At 45.4% G+C, this 15,090-nt stretch overlaps 1 protein-coding gene across 1 annotated transcript; it reads right to left on the reverse strand.

Moving 5' to 3' along the window:
• Positions 1-8,329: 8,329 nt before the first annotated feature.
• On the reverse strand, positions 8,330-10,734 carry LIPT2 (lipoyl(octanoyl) transferase 2). The gene is made up of 2 exons (XM_027979043.3): positions 10,266-10,734; positions 8,330-9,749 (listed from the first exon to the last, which is right to left on the reverse strand). Exons 1-2 carry the CDS (start codon positions 10,711-10,713, stop codon positions 9,520-9,522), a joined length of 678 nt encoding a protein of 225 aa, XP_027834844.1. The 5' UTR covers positions 10,714-10,734; the 3' UTR covers positions 8,330-9,519.
• Positions 10,735-15,090: the final 4,356 nt, after the last annotated feature.

A 15,090-nucleotide genomic window follows, 5' to 3' on the forward strand; every position in this document is an offset into this window, starting at 1 on the left:
CTCTGGAGGAGGTGGAGCAAGGTGCAGTGTCAGGAGACTGAACATCTCAGTGGCCTCTTCTCTCCACTTCACCCTCACACAAGCTGGGTCCTGGCCGGCAAGGTAGAACAGTGGTGAAGAACACAGCTTCTGGGGTCCAGTGGAGCTGGGTTTGAATCCTAGCCCTGCCAATTATTAATATCATCTGGGAGCACTTAACCCCTCTGAGTCTTAGTTTCCCTATCTGTAGAATAGGTATAAAAACAACTGCATCTTATTGTTGTGTGAATTACAGTAAGATATTATATTTAAAGCGCTTCACTTGGTACCTGGCATATAGCAAGTATTTCATAAAGAATAACTATTGGGAATTTCCCGGCAGTCCAATGGTTAGGAATCCTTGCTCTCATTGCCAAGGGCATAGGATCAATCCCTGGTCAAGAAACTAAGATCCTGCAAGTCATGCAACATGGGCAAAAAAAATTTTTTTTAATTAAAAGGGCACGTGTGCTCATGGTTGTATGAATATGGACTTTTGAATGGTTTAAACAATAAGGACTATGTGAATCCAGAAGAATGTGGGTTCAGTGAGGACTAGAGTTTATAGAGGAGGTAGGTGTATCAATTAGGAACTTTAGCTGTAACAGACAGAAAACTCAGTGCGAACTGACTTAAGTAGGAAAGGGAATTTATCAGCTCATAAGTGGTAAAGACTCTGCCTGCCAATGCAGAATCAGGGGACACTGGGGCATTGATTTAATCCCTCAGTCAGGAAGAGCCACTGGTGGAGGAAATGGCAACCCACTCCAGCATTCTTGCCTGAAAAATCCCACATACAGAGGAGACTGGCAGGCTGCAGTCCATGGGACAGCAAAGAGTTGGACATGACTGAGCACGTGGCACAAAATTTCAATATCCTGACATATGTAGCTTCAGCCATAGCTAGATCCAGAAGCTCAGATGATGTTTTCAGGAATTTATCTTTTTGCATCTTTGGGCTCTGCTTTTCTCACCGATGCTCCATGTTCAGGCAGGATCTCATTTTGTGGTAACAAGATGGTCTGCCTGCTGTTCCATGTATACACTATATTCTGTGAATAAAGCCAGTAGAAAGAGATTCTTTCCCCTACAATAGGAGTGCTGTTTATTGTACAGTCTTTGGAGTCCAAGTTCAAATCATGGATCTGCCTCTAGCTAACTGTATGAACTTCGGCGACTCTTCATCTGAGCCACTTTCTTCTTCTCAGAACACAGTCAGCAATACAAACTTGTGGGTTTGTTATTTGCTGTGATGATTAAGTAATGACTATAAAGTTATGCTTAGTATAGCCCTGTGCCCATGTGGGTTGAGCTAGAGGGGTGAAATTGAGCTGAATAACAGGAACTCCTTGCCAGCACCCAACATCTCACAGGGCATAGCATGTTCCCTGTCCAGCCTCTGACTGCAAATCAGGGCTGTATTTAAGTCAGTATTCCGGCAGAAGTCGGATGGCACCTTGCAACTAGATACTCTGAAGAGAGCATGAAGGCGGATTTAGGAAATCGACAGGGAATGGAAGCAGGTCCGGTAGCAACAGTGAGGAGGGAAAGCATTGCTGGGTTTGGAGGGCCAGGGTGGGGTGTATTTACTGGAACCTAAGGAGGGTGGCCAGGCTGGGACTGTGATGTCACGTAGGAACCCCTCCTCCTTTCCCCCCATTCTGTCTCTTCCCACCCTATGGTGCCTCTTTATTCACCAACCCAGATGGGAACTCAAGAGCAAGGAGGTAAGGCCCTTGTTAGGTGAAAAAGTGTGTGAGCATTTGGCGGGGCAAGTGGGAGGAGCAAGCAGAGGCGGTGGCAACAGTCAGATGGATGGGATCCTCCCATTCCTTTCCAGTCTCCTCTGGGCAACGGGGTGAAAGAGAAGGTGAAGAAAGAAAGGGGTGAAGAAATCCTGACCGGCTCCTTCCCCCGTCCATGGGATTTCCCAGGCAAGTATACTGGAGTGGGTTGCTATTTCCTACTCCAGGGATGAGATGAATCTGTGCTAATGTCTATCCCGAGATCTAAGATACTGTTTTTCATTGAGTTAGAGCTAGATTTTTCTCTTACTTACAAGCTAGGAGTCACTTGAGCCTTTTCTTCCCCTGTTCCCTGTTAAGATTACTCACTTCTGTGTTCCACAGTACCCATGCAAACTTCTCTCATGGTCCTTATAATTGGTTGCTGTGAACATTCTTTACTGGTGTGTCTCCTCCACAAAGCTGTGAGCTCCTTGAAGACAGGAGTCAAGTCTGATGTGTCTCAAGTCCCCAGTCCCCAGTGACACTGCTTGAAGACAGGAACCAAGTCTGATATATCTCTGTGTCCCCAGTAACACACCGTGCACTGGCCAGACCACACCAGGCGTGTTATCTTCAAGCAACACAGGTTAAGGGCATGTTAGCCAAGTGGAGCCTGTTGAAGTGGGGTAGAGTCTGGAGGCCACATTTTATGAAGAGCAGAAAAATCAGGAACGTGTAATGAGAAGATGAGACTGCTCTTAGGATAGAGCTCATCTGCTGACTCAACAGGCATTACTGGGCATCAGCATGTGAGGCCTTGGGCTGGTCCTGAGGGGCCATGGGTGATACAGCTATAGTCCCTGCCTGGGAAGCTCCCAGTGCGGACAGGCTCAGACTTGGAAACAAGTGACTGGGGTGCAGGGTGTGGCCAGGGAAGGGCTCTCAGAAGAGGACTTGCAGGAGGACAGAATTATGACGCTTGGGGGCAGGTTTCAGTTTGGGATGAGGAAACTTTCTAACAATCGGAACTATAAAGAATGCTCTACATCTGGGGCTGGGATGACCGCTTCATAGAACAGACACTGACGTCTGTCAACAGAAGGACTGAAGGGGAGTCTACAGGGAATTCCTCATAATTACAAGTCATTGAACCACTGTTTCCTTTCACGTGCTAGGATACAAAGACAAAACAAACCAAAGAAACGATCTCTGGCTTTAAAAAGCTCACAGTTTAGGTAAACTGAAAAAATGTAACACTGTAGCCTTATGCTAGTGTCTCTTGGACTTGAATGATGTATGAACCCCCTTTTTCAAAGGCAGTACTCAGTGCTAATAATCTAAATATGATTCAAATTTAAACTCAGTTTAAACTTCAAGGCAGCTGTAAAAGCTACTCTTTTATACAGTGTTTAAGTACACATTTTAATGAAAATGGACAAAACAATAAGCTAATAAAATGCTAATATTGATAACACTAATGCTACAGGTCATACTGAGTTCATTTGAAGCTGTCAGTTCTATAGACATATTCCTACTGGTAAATGAAGAAGGGGTGATAGTATCAGGGGTTGGGAAGATCTCCTGGAGGAGGGAAAGACCACCCACTTCAGTATTCTGGCCTGGACTGTATAGTCCACGGGGTCTCAAAGTGTCAGACACAACTGAGTGACTTTCACTTTCAATAAAATAATAGATCTAGGGTCTAGCCATCACAAGAAAGAGGGAAAAAAAAATTAAACCCCAAAACATATACTGTGTGCCACTTGATGTAAAAACACACCATCACCTATGAAGGAGGCTTGCTAAAAAAAGAAAAAAAAAAAATCAAATCTGAATCAGACCAAATATCAGGATCTACGTTTTAATCTTCAGGAAATACAGGAGGAAAAGATCTTCAAAAGAGGGAGGAGGAACCTATAGGTGAAAAAAGACTTAAGAGACATTTATGAGCCTTAACCAAATTCAGTGTGTAGACTTTGTTTCAATTCTGGTTTGAACAAGTCGCCTATAGGAAGAGGGACGGGCGAAGAGAGATCTGAGTATTAATTGAATATTTGTTCATATTGAAGATGTATTTTTTACATGTGTTAATATATTGTGGTTACATTTTGAGTCCTTATATAAACAAAATTTTTTCCATGTAATACTTTACAATAATAGAATTATAAGATAGAATAATGGGTTAGAATAATAAAAGATGTCAGCTTACGATCAAGTACTGGAAACGCACACAAATGGAAAGGATGTTTTTTAGGTGGGAGTGAAATTTTTCTTGTTTCTTTAAAACTGTATAGTTATTGTAACACGGTGTGATGATATGTAAATTACAATTTAGTGAAAAAAAACAACACATTTTGATTGCAAACATCTGATTTCCATAAAGGTTTTCAGAAAGAGGCTCTTGCCATGAAGCCAGGCGCACCTGGTCATACTGCCAGAGCAGGTCCTGTCTGGTTTCCTGCCAGCCTCGCTGAGAACAAGATGCTGGAAAAGTCACTGCAGTCGGTCACGTCCTCGCACTTAGCACTCATTTACCAGACCCTGGACAGTTTGTTTATTTAGGAGGAAAAGACTCTGCATAAACAAGAAGAGACTTTTTGGAGGTGGGAAAGCCAGGGTGTTAACTACCCTCCTTCGTATGCCTAGCTTCCTTCCTTGAGGAAGGGCCCCGGGTGGGAAACCGGAGGTGGGCTCTGACCAGGAAGGAAGGAGTCAGGAACCCGCAGCAGTGGCCTGACCCAGTTCCACAGGCCCAGCGACCTCCTTGGCTCTCCCTGCTCTCCCTTCAGAGACAGCTGTGCAAGAGCGGAAAGACCCAGCTTAGGAGCCAGGGACTGACTCTGCCCCTAAGTGCATGACCTCATAGAAGTCACTCCGCCTCCCAAGCCAGTTTTGTCATCTGTGAAATAAACCTCCCTATCTTGCTATGCAGCCAGAAGAGTGAATGAGATTGGCGTATTGTCTCATTCTGGGTCCCGTGCTACATCTCTGCCTAGACTGCTTCTCGGTCTCCTTGGCCTGCACCTCACACTTATCAGCCCTCTGCCCTCCCCTTCTCTCTTTGGGCTTCCAGACATAAACTGTCACTCAAGACAGCTGTGCTCCAGATCCACAGACCCAACTGGGCCTCTCCACATGCATCTTCCACAAGTATCTCAACCTTGACTCATCAAAAACTAAACTCATTATCTGGAGAAGACAATGGCACCCCACTCCAGTACTCTTGCCTGGAAAATCCCATGGACGGAGGAGCCTGGTAGGCTGCCGTCCATGAGGTTGCTAAGAGTCGGACACGACTGAGCGACTTCACTTTGACTTTTCACTTTCATGCATTGGAGAAGGAAATGGCAAGCCACTCCAGTATTCTTGCCTGGAGAATCCCAGGAAAGGGGTAGCCTGGTGGGCTGCCATCTATGGGGTCGCACAGAGTCGGACATGACTGAAGCAACTTAGCAGCAGCAGCAGCAGCAGCAGCAGCAGACTCATTATCATCCTCTCCAAACTTGGTCATCATCCAGTGTTCTCTGTTCCAGTAATACCTCGCATCCAGAAACCTGGGGATTTTCCTTGACTTTACTCCAACATACATGGGTAACAGCAGCAGAAGCCATCTTCTACCACATGGCCTGGGAAACAGAGAAAGCTGGACTAGAGTAAGACAGAATGAAGCAAACACACCAGGAAGCACGGCAGAGAACAGAAGAGACCATGTGGGTTCCTAAGGACTACCAGTTCTGGTTTTGTTCAGGAGCCAGCCACAGCTCCACTCTTGGATTTTTAAAATTTACCATCTTGACTATTTATTCATTTATTTATGATTGCTCTGGGTCTTCATTGCTGTGTGAGGGCTTTCTCTAGTTGCAGCGAGCAGGATTCTCACGGTGGTGGCTTCTCTTGTGGAGTACGGGCTCTAAAGGGTGAGGGCTTCACTAGTTGTGGCACAAATGAACACTTTGGTGGCTTACCTCCAGTACACGCCAATCAACAGCAGGGAGCTCTGTTCTCTGCAGTCCCTCAGGAAGCAGCTGCCATCTAGAATGTTGTTGGTTACTGTTTTACAGAGCCAGGACTGGAACTGAGGTTGCCTGACTTCTTATTCAAGGCTCCTTCTACCCTAACTGCCTGTGGTAGCCAGTCTCCAAGACGGCCCTTAATGACCTGCACCTCCTATCACCCTTGTGTAGTCCCTTCTATACTGAATAAATAGGGCTCACATCTTAGGAGACTGCAGAAATGCCTATGTGACTTCCAGTGCTGGGTCACAGAAGACACTGTGGCTTCTACCTTGTCTCTTTCTGGCATCGCTTGCTCTGGGGAAAGCCAGTTGCCAGGCAATGAGAATATGCAAGCAGCCCTATAAAGTGAAACCATCCCCGTGAAAAAGAAATGCAAAAAGGCAAAACGGTTGTCTGAGGGGGGCTTAGAAATAGCTAAGAAGAGAAAGGCAAAGGAGGAAAGGAAAGATATACCCATCTAAATGCAGAGTTTCAAAGATTATCAAGGAGAGATAAGAAAGCCTTCCTCAGTGACCAATGCAAAGAAATATAGGAAAACAATAGAATGGGAAAGACTAGAGATCTCTTCAAGAAAATTAGATACCAAGGGAATATTTCATGCAAAGATGGGCACAATAAAGGACAGAAATGGTATGGACTTAACAGAAGCAGAAGATATTAAGAAAAGGTGGCAAAAATACACAGAAAAACTATACAAAAGAGATCTTAATGACCCAGTTAATGACGATGGTGTGATCACTCACCTAGAGCCAGACACCTTGGAGTGCAAAGTCAAGTGGGCCTTAGGAAGTATCACTAAGAACAAAGATAGTGGAGGCGATGAAATTCCAGCTGAGCTGTTTCAAATCCTAAAAGATGATGCTGTTAAAGTGCTTCACTCAATATGCCAGCAAATTTGGAAAACTCAGCAGTGGCCATAGGACTGGAAAAGGTCAGTTTTCATTCCAATCCCAAAGAAAGCCAATGCCAAAGAATGTTCAAACTACCGCACAATTGCATTCATCTCACACACTAACAAAGTAATGGCAGAATTCTCCAAGCCAGGCTTCAACAGTACGTAAACTGTGAACTTCCAGATATTCAAGCTGGATTTAGACAAGGCAGAGGAACCAGATTTCAAATTGCCAACATCTGTTGGATCACAGAAAAAGCAAGAAAATTCCAGAAAAATATCTACATCTGCTTCACTGACTCTGCTAAAGCCTTTGACTGTGTGGATCACCACAAACTGTGGAAAATTCTTAAAGAGCTGGGAATACCAGACCACCTTACCTGCCTCCTAAGAAACCTGTAAGTAGGTCAAGAAGCAACAGTTAGAACCAGACATGGAACAACAAACTGGTTCCAAGTTCGGAAAGGAGTACATCAAAGCTGTATATAGTCACCCTGCTTATTTAACTTCTATGCAGAGGACATTATACGAAATGCCAGGCTGGATGAAGCACAAAATGGAATCAAGATAGCCAGGAGAAATATAAAAAACTTGAGATATGCATATGACAACCCCGCCCATGGCAGAAAGTGAAGAGGAACTAAAGAGTCTTAAAGCTCAACATTAAAAAAATGAAGATCATGGCTTCTGGTTTCATCACTTCATGGCAAACAGATGGGGAAACAATGGAAACAGTGAGAGACTTTATTTTTTAGGACTCCAAAATCATTGCAGATGGACTGCAGCCATGAAATTAAAAGAAGCTTGTTCCTTGGAAGAAAAGCTATGACCAACCTAGACAGCTTATTAAAAAGCAGAGACACTACCAACAAAGGTCCGTCTGGTCAAAGCTATGGTTTTCCCAGTAGCATGTATGGATGTGAGAGCCGGACCATGAAGAAAGCTGAGTGCCAAAGAATTTATGCTTTTGAACTGTAGTGTTGGAGGAGAATCTTGAGAGTCCCTTGGGTTGCAAAGAGATGAAACCAATCAATCCTAAAGGAAATCAATCTGAAATATTTATTGGAAGGACTGATGCTGAAACTAAAGCTCCAATACTTTGGCCATCTGATGCAAAGAGCTGACTCCTTGGAAAAGATCCTGATGCTGGGAAAGATTGAAGGCAGGAGAAGGGGGCAATAGAGAACAAGATGGTTGGATGGCATCATCGACTCAATGGATGTGAGTTTGAGCAAGCTCTGGGAGTTGGTGATGGACAGGGAAGCCTGGTGTGCTGCAGTCCATGGCGGGTCACAAAGAGTCAAATACTACTGAGTGACTGAGCAACATGGAGTGAAGAGGAATTAAGCCCTCCAGTTAATAACCAGTACCAACCAAGCATGTGAGTCAGTCATCTTGGAAGCTGATTCCACAGCCTTAGTCTAAGTCTTCAGATGAGAGCTGCCCCGGCTAACATCTTTTTTAAAAAAATCTTTTGGCTGCACCATGCAGCATATGGGATCTTAGGTCCCCAGCCAGGGGTTGAACCTGTGGCCCCTGCATTGGCAGCACAGAGTCTTAACCACTGGAGAACCAGGGAAGTCCTCCGACAGCTGACATCTCGATTGCATCTCAGAAGAGACCTTGACCCAGAACCACTCAGCTAAGCTTCTCCCAAATTTCCAAACCACAGTATATGAGATAATAAATGTTTATTCTTTTAAGTCATTAAGCTTTGGGGTGACATGTTATAGATAATTAACATACAACCTTTATAGAGATCTCATATTAAAAAAAAAAAAAAACCTTCTATTTTTGGCATTTGTACAGGGTCAGAAATTATTATTCTCTTTCCCCTAGCCTTTGGCCTAGCTCAGGTTACCTAACTAAAAAAGCCATCAGGCTTGAGGAATCCAACCCAGGAAGACAGAATCCCATATTACTCTTTAAAGAAGTCTTTCCTTTGGAGAAGGCAATGGCACCCCACTCCAGTACTCTTGCCTGGAGAATCCCATGGATGGAGGAGCCTGGTGGGCTGCAGTCCATGGGGTCGCTAAGAGTAGGACACGACTGAGCGACTTCACTTTCACTTTTCACTTTCATGCATTGGAGAAGGAAATGGCAACCCACTCCGGTGTTCTTGCCTGGAGAATCCCAGGGACGGGGGAGCCTGGTGGGCTGCCGTCTATGGGGTCGCATAAAGTCGGACACGACTGAAGCAACTTAGCAGCAGCAGCATTTCATTTTGGTTTTTGTATTTGTTTTTGTTGTTGTTGCTGTTGCTTTGTCTAATTTTATATGTTTTATTGTTGTTGGTTTTGTTCTGTTTAGTTTTATTGTTTCTGTATCTTTTATGATGAATGTACTCTTGAATAAAGAAATAAAAGCAACAATGAAGTCAAAAAAAAAAAAAAAAAAAAAAGAAGTCTTTCCACTTCCCTGTCATTGCAGAAAGCTCCCAGGTCTCCTGAGAATGAAAAAAAAATCCACATCACATCACCTTCACCTGGATGATCCTGAAAAATGATTCTTACAACAATCAAAGGAACTGGAGCCCAGATTTCCCAATTAAATACATTACTGAGGAAATATTTGAGAAATGACACGCTATGATACCTGAGTTTTTCTGAGCTAAGAAATGGGTGTCGACAGTAGTGCTAATGCCTTATATTTGTGCTTTTCACAATGTTTTCATATCTATATCTGAGGCAGGTTGGGAAGATATAAATAAACCGTATACATATGGAACCAAGGGCCCAGAGCTCATGATCTGCCCACAGTCTCCTGATGTGTGAATGACAGGGCCAGTTCTAGAATCAGTGACTCCCAAGTCTGGTGCGTTGCTTTCCGAGACAAGACCTCTAGCGTGAGATAATATAAACGCCCTTCAGCTGGGGCTGTCCTCTGAGGTCAACGTGCACTTGTAGGTCTCTTTAAAGGCCTCAAGGAAACGTGGTATTACTTCATCCACAGTGACATGCCTCTGGAGCTCCTCACTCAGAGAAGTGACGCCTGTCCCAACCAGCCCACAGGGCACAATGTGCTCAAACCACGTGAGGTCCGTAGAACAGTTCAGCGCCAGGCCATGGGACGTAACGTGCCTTCCACAGCGGACACCTGCAAGGCAAACCAATGGCTCTTAGAATAGACACCCTCCCTCCCCAGGCTTCATGATGGTCCTCAGTGAGATGAAGAAACTGGACTAGACCACCGATTTTCCAATTCTGTTTCTAGAGCACCCAAGAGGTTGGACACAGATCGGGGAGCGGGACAAAATGAGAGGAGACGCCTGTGACTCCACACTGGCTGCACTTACTATGGACATTACAGAAATGTCCTTTAACAAAGATTCCGCTGTTTAAAAAAATTATGAAAAAAAAAATTTCACCCTTATTGTCCAGATATTGTGAAGTAACCTGGCAACTCACTTCTCGTTGTCTCTCCATTTCTAAATATGAGTGTGTTGAACCACGTGACCTCCGAAGTGACCTGGTTCTGAAGATATCAGTGAGAAGAGCCTTAGATAAAGGCAGTGGGCAGATGATTCAAAACCCGCGCCAGTGACACCCGCCCGGAGCTCTGCCCTCACCACCATTGGTCTGGCCCCGCCAGGCCCCGCCCCAAGGCGCTCACCGATCGCGCAGATCTTGCGCTCGCCGAGCCAAACTCCAGTGTAGGGTGGGGGCCGCGCGCGGGCGCCGGGTAGGCCCTGGAGCTCGCACAGGCGCACGGCGCACGCCTCCAGCGCGGCCACGTGGGTGCGCAGGCGCAGGCCGAGGGGTCGTAAGTCGAGTACCGGGTGGCACAGCAGCTGGCCCGGGCCGTGGAAGGTGGCCAGGCCGCCCCGGCCAAGGGGGCGCACCTCGGCACCCAGGGCCCGCAGTCGCGCAGTCTCCTCGGATGTCAGACCGCCGCGCAGCCCGGTGGTATACACAGGCCCCGCGGGCTCGCAGAGCAGGAGGGCACCCGCCTCGGGCCCTGGCTCGGCCTGCAGCCGCCGCAGCCAACGCTGCTGCAACGCCAGCAACTCGGCGTAGGGAACCTGACTCAGCCACACCAGCCGTACCGCCGGTTGCGGCATTTCGCCCGCCGCGCCGTCTGCGGAGCCCCGCCTCCTTTTCGGGCCTAGGGGCGGGCCGGGAGGGGCGGGGACTCGGAGCCTCCACCCCTAAATGCTTTTTACTGGCTGTTGAGGGAGTGTTTTGATACTGTAAGGTCAGTTCCTAGCTTCCGAGCCTTCTGGACGGTGAGCAGGGGTTGTACCACAGTCCAGCGTCTATTCTGTCCAGTCTTTTGGCCTCACGCCACGCAGGTGTTGAATTCTTAGTCGCTCAGTCTAACAATTTAGACTGACTCTTTGACTCTTTGCGACCCCAGGGATTGTAGCCCGCCAGGCTCCTCCGTGGGAGAAGGCAATGGCACCCCACTCCAATACTCTTGCCTGGAAAATCCCATGGATGGATGCAGTCCATGGGGTCGCTAGGAGTCGGACACGACTGAGCGACTTCACTTTCACTTTTCACTTTCATGCATTGGAGAAGGAAATGGCAACCCACTCCAGTGTTCTTGTCTGGGGAATCCCAGGGATGGGGGAGCCTGGTGGGCTGCCGTCTATGGGGTCGCACAGAGTCGGACACGACTGAAGCGATTTAGCAGCAGCAGCAGCAGCAGTAAGGTCAGTTCAATTCAGTCGCTCAGTCGTGTCCGACCTTTTGCGACCCCATGGGCAGCAACAAACCAGGCTTCTCTGTCCATCACCAAATTCAGAAAATTGCTCGAACTCATGTTCATCGAGTCCGTGATGCCATCCAACCATCTCATCCTCTGTTGTCCCCTTCTCCTCCTGCCTTCAATCTTTCCCAGCATCAGGGTCTTTTCCAATGACTCAATTCTTCCCATCAGGTGGCCAAAGTATTGGAGTTTCAGTTTCAGCATCAGTCCTTCGAATGAATATTTAGGACTGATTTCCTTTAGGATGGACTGGTTGGCTCTCCTTGCAGTCCAAGGGGCTCTCAAGAGTCTTCTCCAACACCACAGTTCAAAAGCATCGATTTTTCAGCACTCAGCTTTCATTATAGTCCAACTCTCACATCCATACATGACTACTGGAAATACCATAGCTTTGACTAGACAGACCTTTGTTGGCAAAGTAATGTCTCTGCTTTTAATATTCTGTCTAGATTGGTCATAGCTTTTCTTCCAAGGAGCAAGCTTCTTTTAATTTCATGGCTGCAGTCACCATCTGCAGTGATTTTGGAGCCCTGAAAAACAAAGTCTCTGGCTGTTTCCATTGTTTCCCCATCTATTTGCCAGGAAGTGATGGGACAGGATACCTTGATCTTAGTTTTCTGAATGTTGAGTTTTAAGCCAACTTTTTCACTCTCCTCTTTCACTTTCATTAAGAAGCTCTTTAGTTCCTCTTCACTTTCTGCCATAAGGGTGATGTCATCTGCATATCTGAGATGCATATATTGATATTTCTCCCAGCAATCTTGATTTCCAGCTTGTGCTTCATCCAGCCCAGCATTTCACATTATGTCCTCTGCATAGAAGTTAAATAAGCAATGTGACGATATACAGCCTTGACTACTACTTTCCCAATTTGGAACCAAACTGTTGTTCCATGTCTGGCTCTGACTGTTGCTTCTTGACCTGCATACAGATTTCTCAGGAGGCAGGTAAGGTGGTCTGGTATTCCGGCTCTTTAAGAATTTTCTACAGTTTGTGGTGATCCACACAGTCGAAGGCTTTAGCATAGTCAATGAAGCAGAAGTAGATGTTTTTATGCAACTCTCTTGCTTTTTCAATGATCCAGCAGATGTTGGCAATTTGAAATCTGGTTCCTCTGCCTTTTCTAAAACAAGCTTGAACATCTGGAAGTTCACAGGTCATGTACTGTTGAAGCCTGGCTTGGAGAATTTTGAGCATTATGTTGCTAGTGTGTGAGATGAATGCAATTCTGCGGTAGTTTGAACATTCTTTGGCATTGCATTTCTTTGGGATTGGAATGAAAACTGATCTTTTCCCGTCCTATGGCCACTGCTGAATTTTCCAACATTGCTGGCATATTGAGTGAAGCACTTTAACAGCATCATCTTTTAGGATTTGAAACAGCTCAGCTGGAATTCTGTCACCTCCACTAGCTTTGTTCATAGTGATGCTTCCTAAGGCCCCCTTGACTTCACATTCCAGGATGTCTGGCTCTAGGTGAGTGATCACACCATCCTGATTATCTGAGTCATGAAGATCTTTTTTGTACAGTTCTATGTATTCTTTCCACCTCTTCTTAATATCTTCTGCTTCTGTTAGGTCCATACCATTTCTGTCCTTTATTGTGCCCATCTTAGCATGAAATGTTCCCTTAGTGTCTCTAATTTTCTTGAAGGGATCTCTAGTCTTTCCCATTTTATTGTATTCCTCTATTTCTTTGCATTGATTGCTGAAGAAGGCTTTCTTATCGCTCTTTGCTTTTCTTTTGAAGTCTGCTTTCAAATGGGTATATCTTTCCTTTTCTCCTTTGCCTTTCTCTTCTCTTCTTTTCTCAGCTATTTGTAAGGCCTCCTCAGACAACCATTTTGCCTTTTTGGATTTCTTTTTCTTGGGGATGGTCTTAATCACTGCCTCCTGTACAATGTCATGAACCTCTGTCCATAGTTCTTCAGGCACTCTATCAGGTCTAATCCCTTGAATCTATTTCGCACTTCCACTGTATAATCATAGGGGATTTGATTTTGGTCATACCTGAATGGTCTAATGCTTTCCACTACTTTCTTCCATTTAAGTCTGAAGTTGGCAATAAGGAATTCATAATCTGAGCCACAGTCAGCTCCTGGTCTTGTTTTTGCTGGCTGTATAGAGCTGCTTCATCTTTGGCTGCAAAAATATGATCAATCTGATTTCAGTATTGACAATCTGGCGATGTCCATGTGTAGAGTTGTCTCTTGTGTTATTGGAAGAGGGTGTTTGCTATGACCAGTGCATTCTCTTGGCAAAACTTTATTAGCCTTTGCCCTGCTTCATTTTGTACTCCAAGGCCAAGTTTGCCTGTTACTCCAGGTATTTCTTGACTTCCTACGTTTGCATTCCAGTGTCTTATAATGAAAAGGACGTCTGTTTTGAGTGTTAGTTGTGGAAGGTCTTGTGGGTCTTCATAGAACCATTCAGCTTCTTCAGTATTACTGGTTGGGGCATGGACTTGAGTTACTGTGATATTGAATGCAATGCAAGGTGTGTCTCATTTAATTCAGTCCAACAACCAGTGTTTAGGACCTACTGATGTTCTGCGGGCCCTGCCCTAGGTGCTTGATATAGTAGTGCACCGTGTATGGAAAACAAAAAATCTGCCCTGTAGCTCTTACATTCTTACAGCAAGCAATAAGCAAATATTAAAGTATTAAATAAATAAGGTTATTGCACATGTTGATAACTGCTATGAAAAGAAAAGTAAAATAGGATAATGTGTATCCTGAGTGGAGTTCCCTGAGGAAGAGTGAGCTTAACATTCAAGAGGTTAGTTAGGGTAGGCTGGGGAGAAGTTACTGTCAACACCAAGCTTGTAATGGAGTGATGGAAGCAGGATTGGCCAGAAAGAGAGGTTGAGTTGTGAAATTAGCTCATCAGAAGCCTCTGCCAATCCCCAAGAATGCTCTGAGCCTGGGATGACCTTTCAGAATTATTCCAAATTAAGGAAGGGAATGAGAAATTTATATCCTTGCATTGATCAGTGATAGAGGCTGTATCTGGAGAGGTACTGTGACTTTTGGCAAGACTCTTTCCTTTCAAAGAGGGCAATTCCTTGGGAGGAATTAGGATTTATGAGCAACTACCCCCAGAAACTGGGGGGATGACTGACAAGATCCTGAGGGTGGATCTGGATCATAGTATCCATTATGTTGTATTGAAGTGTGATTTAAACAAATCTAAGTTCATTCAATAAACGTGTGTGTGTGTGTATGTGTGTTAAGCTGCTTCACATGTCCAACTCTTTGTGACCCTATGAACTATAGCTCACCAGGCTCCTCTGTCCATGGGATTCTCCAGGCAAGAATACTGGAATGGGTTGCCATGCCCGCATCTAGGGGATCTTCCCAATCCAGGGATCGAACCTGAGTCTCTTTTGTCTCTTAAAATGGCTGTCGGGTTTTTATCACTCAGGCCATCTGGGAAACCCCTCAGTAAATTTTTACTGAGTACCCAGGTGGTGGTAGTGGTAAAGAGCCTGCTTGCCAAAGCAGGAAACTTTAGAGATGCAGGTTTGATCCCTGGGTCAGGAAGATCCCCTGGAGAAGGGAATGGCAACCCACTCCAGTACTCTTGCCTGGAGAATCTGATGGACAGAGAAGCCTGTGGGCTTGGGTCTGTAGGGTTGCAAAGAGTTGGAAGTTGGAAACGACTGAAGTGACTTAGCACAGCACAGCACAACTGTGTTAGGCTATGTGAAGAGGTTACACAAAGCTAT

The sequence above is a fragment of the Ovis aries genome, chromosome 15 (genome assembly GCF_016772045.2).
Source record: "Ovis aries strain OAR_USU_Benz2616 breed Rambouillet chromosome 15, ARS-UI_Ramb_v3.0, whole genome shotgun sequence".
Taxonomy (NCBI): Eukaryota; Metazoa; Chordata; class Mammalia; order Artiodactyla; family Bovidae; genus Ovis; species Ovis aries.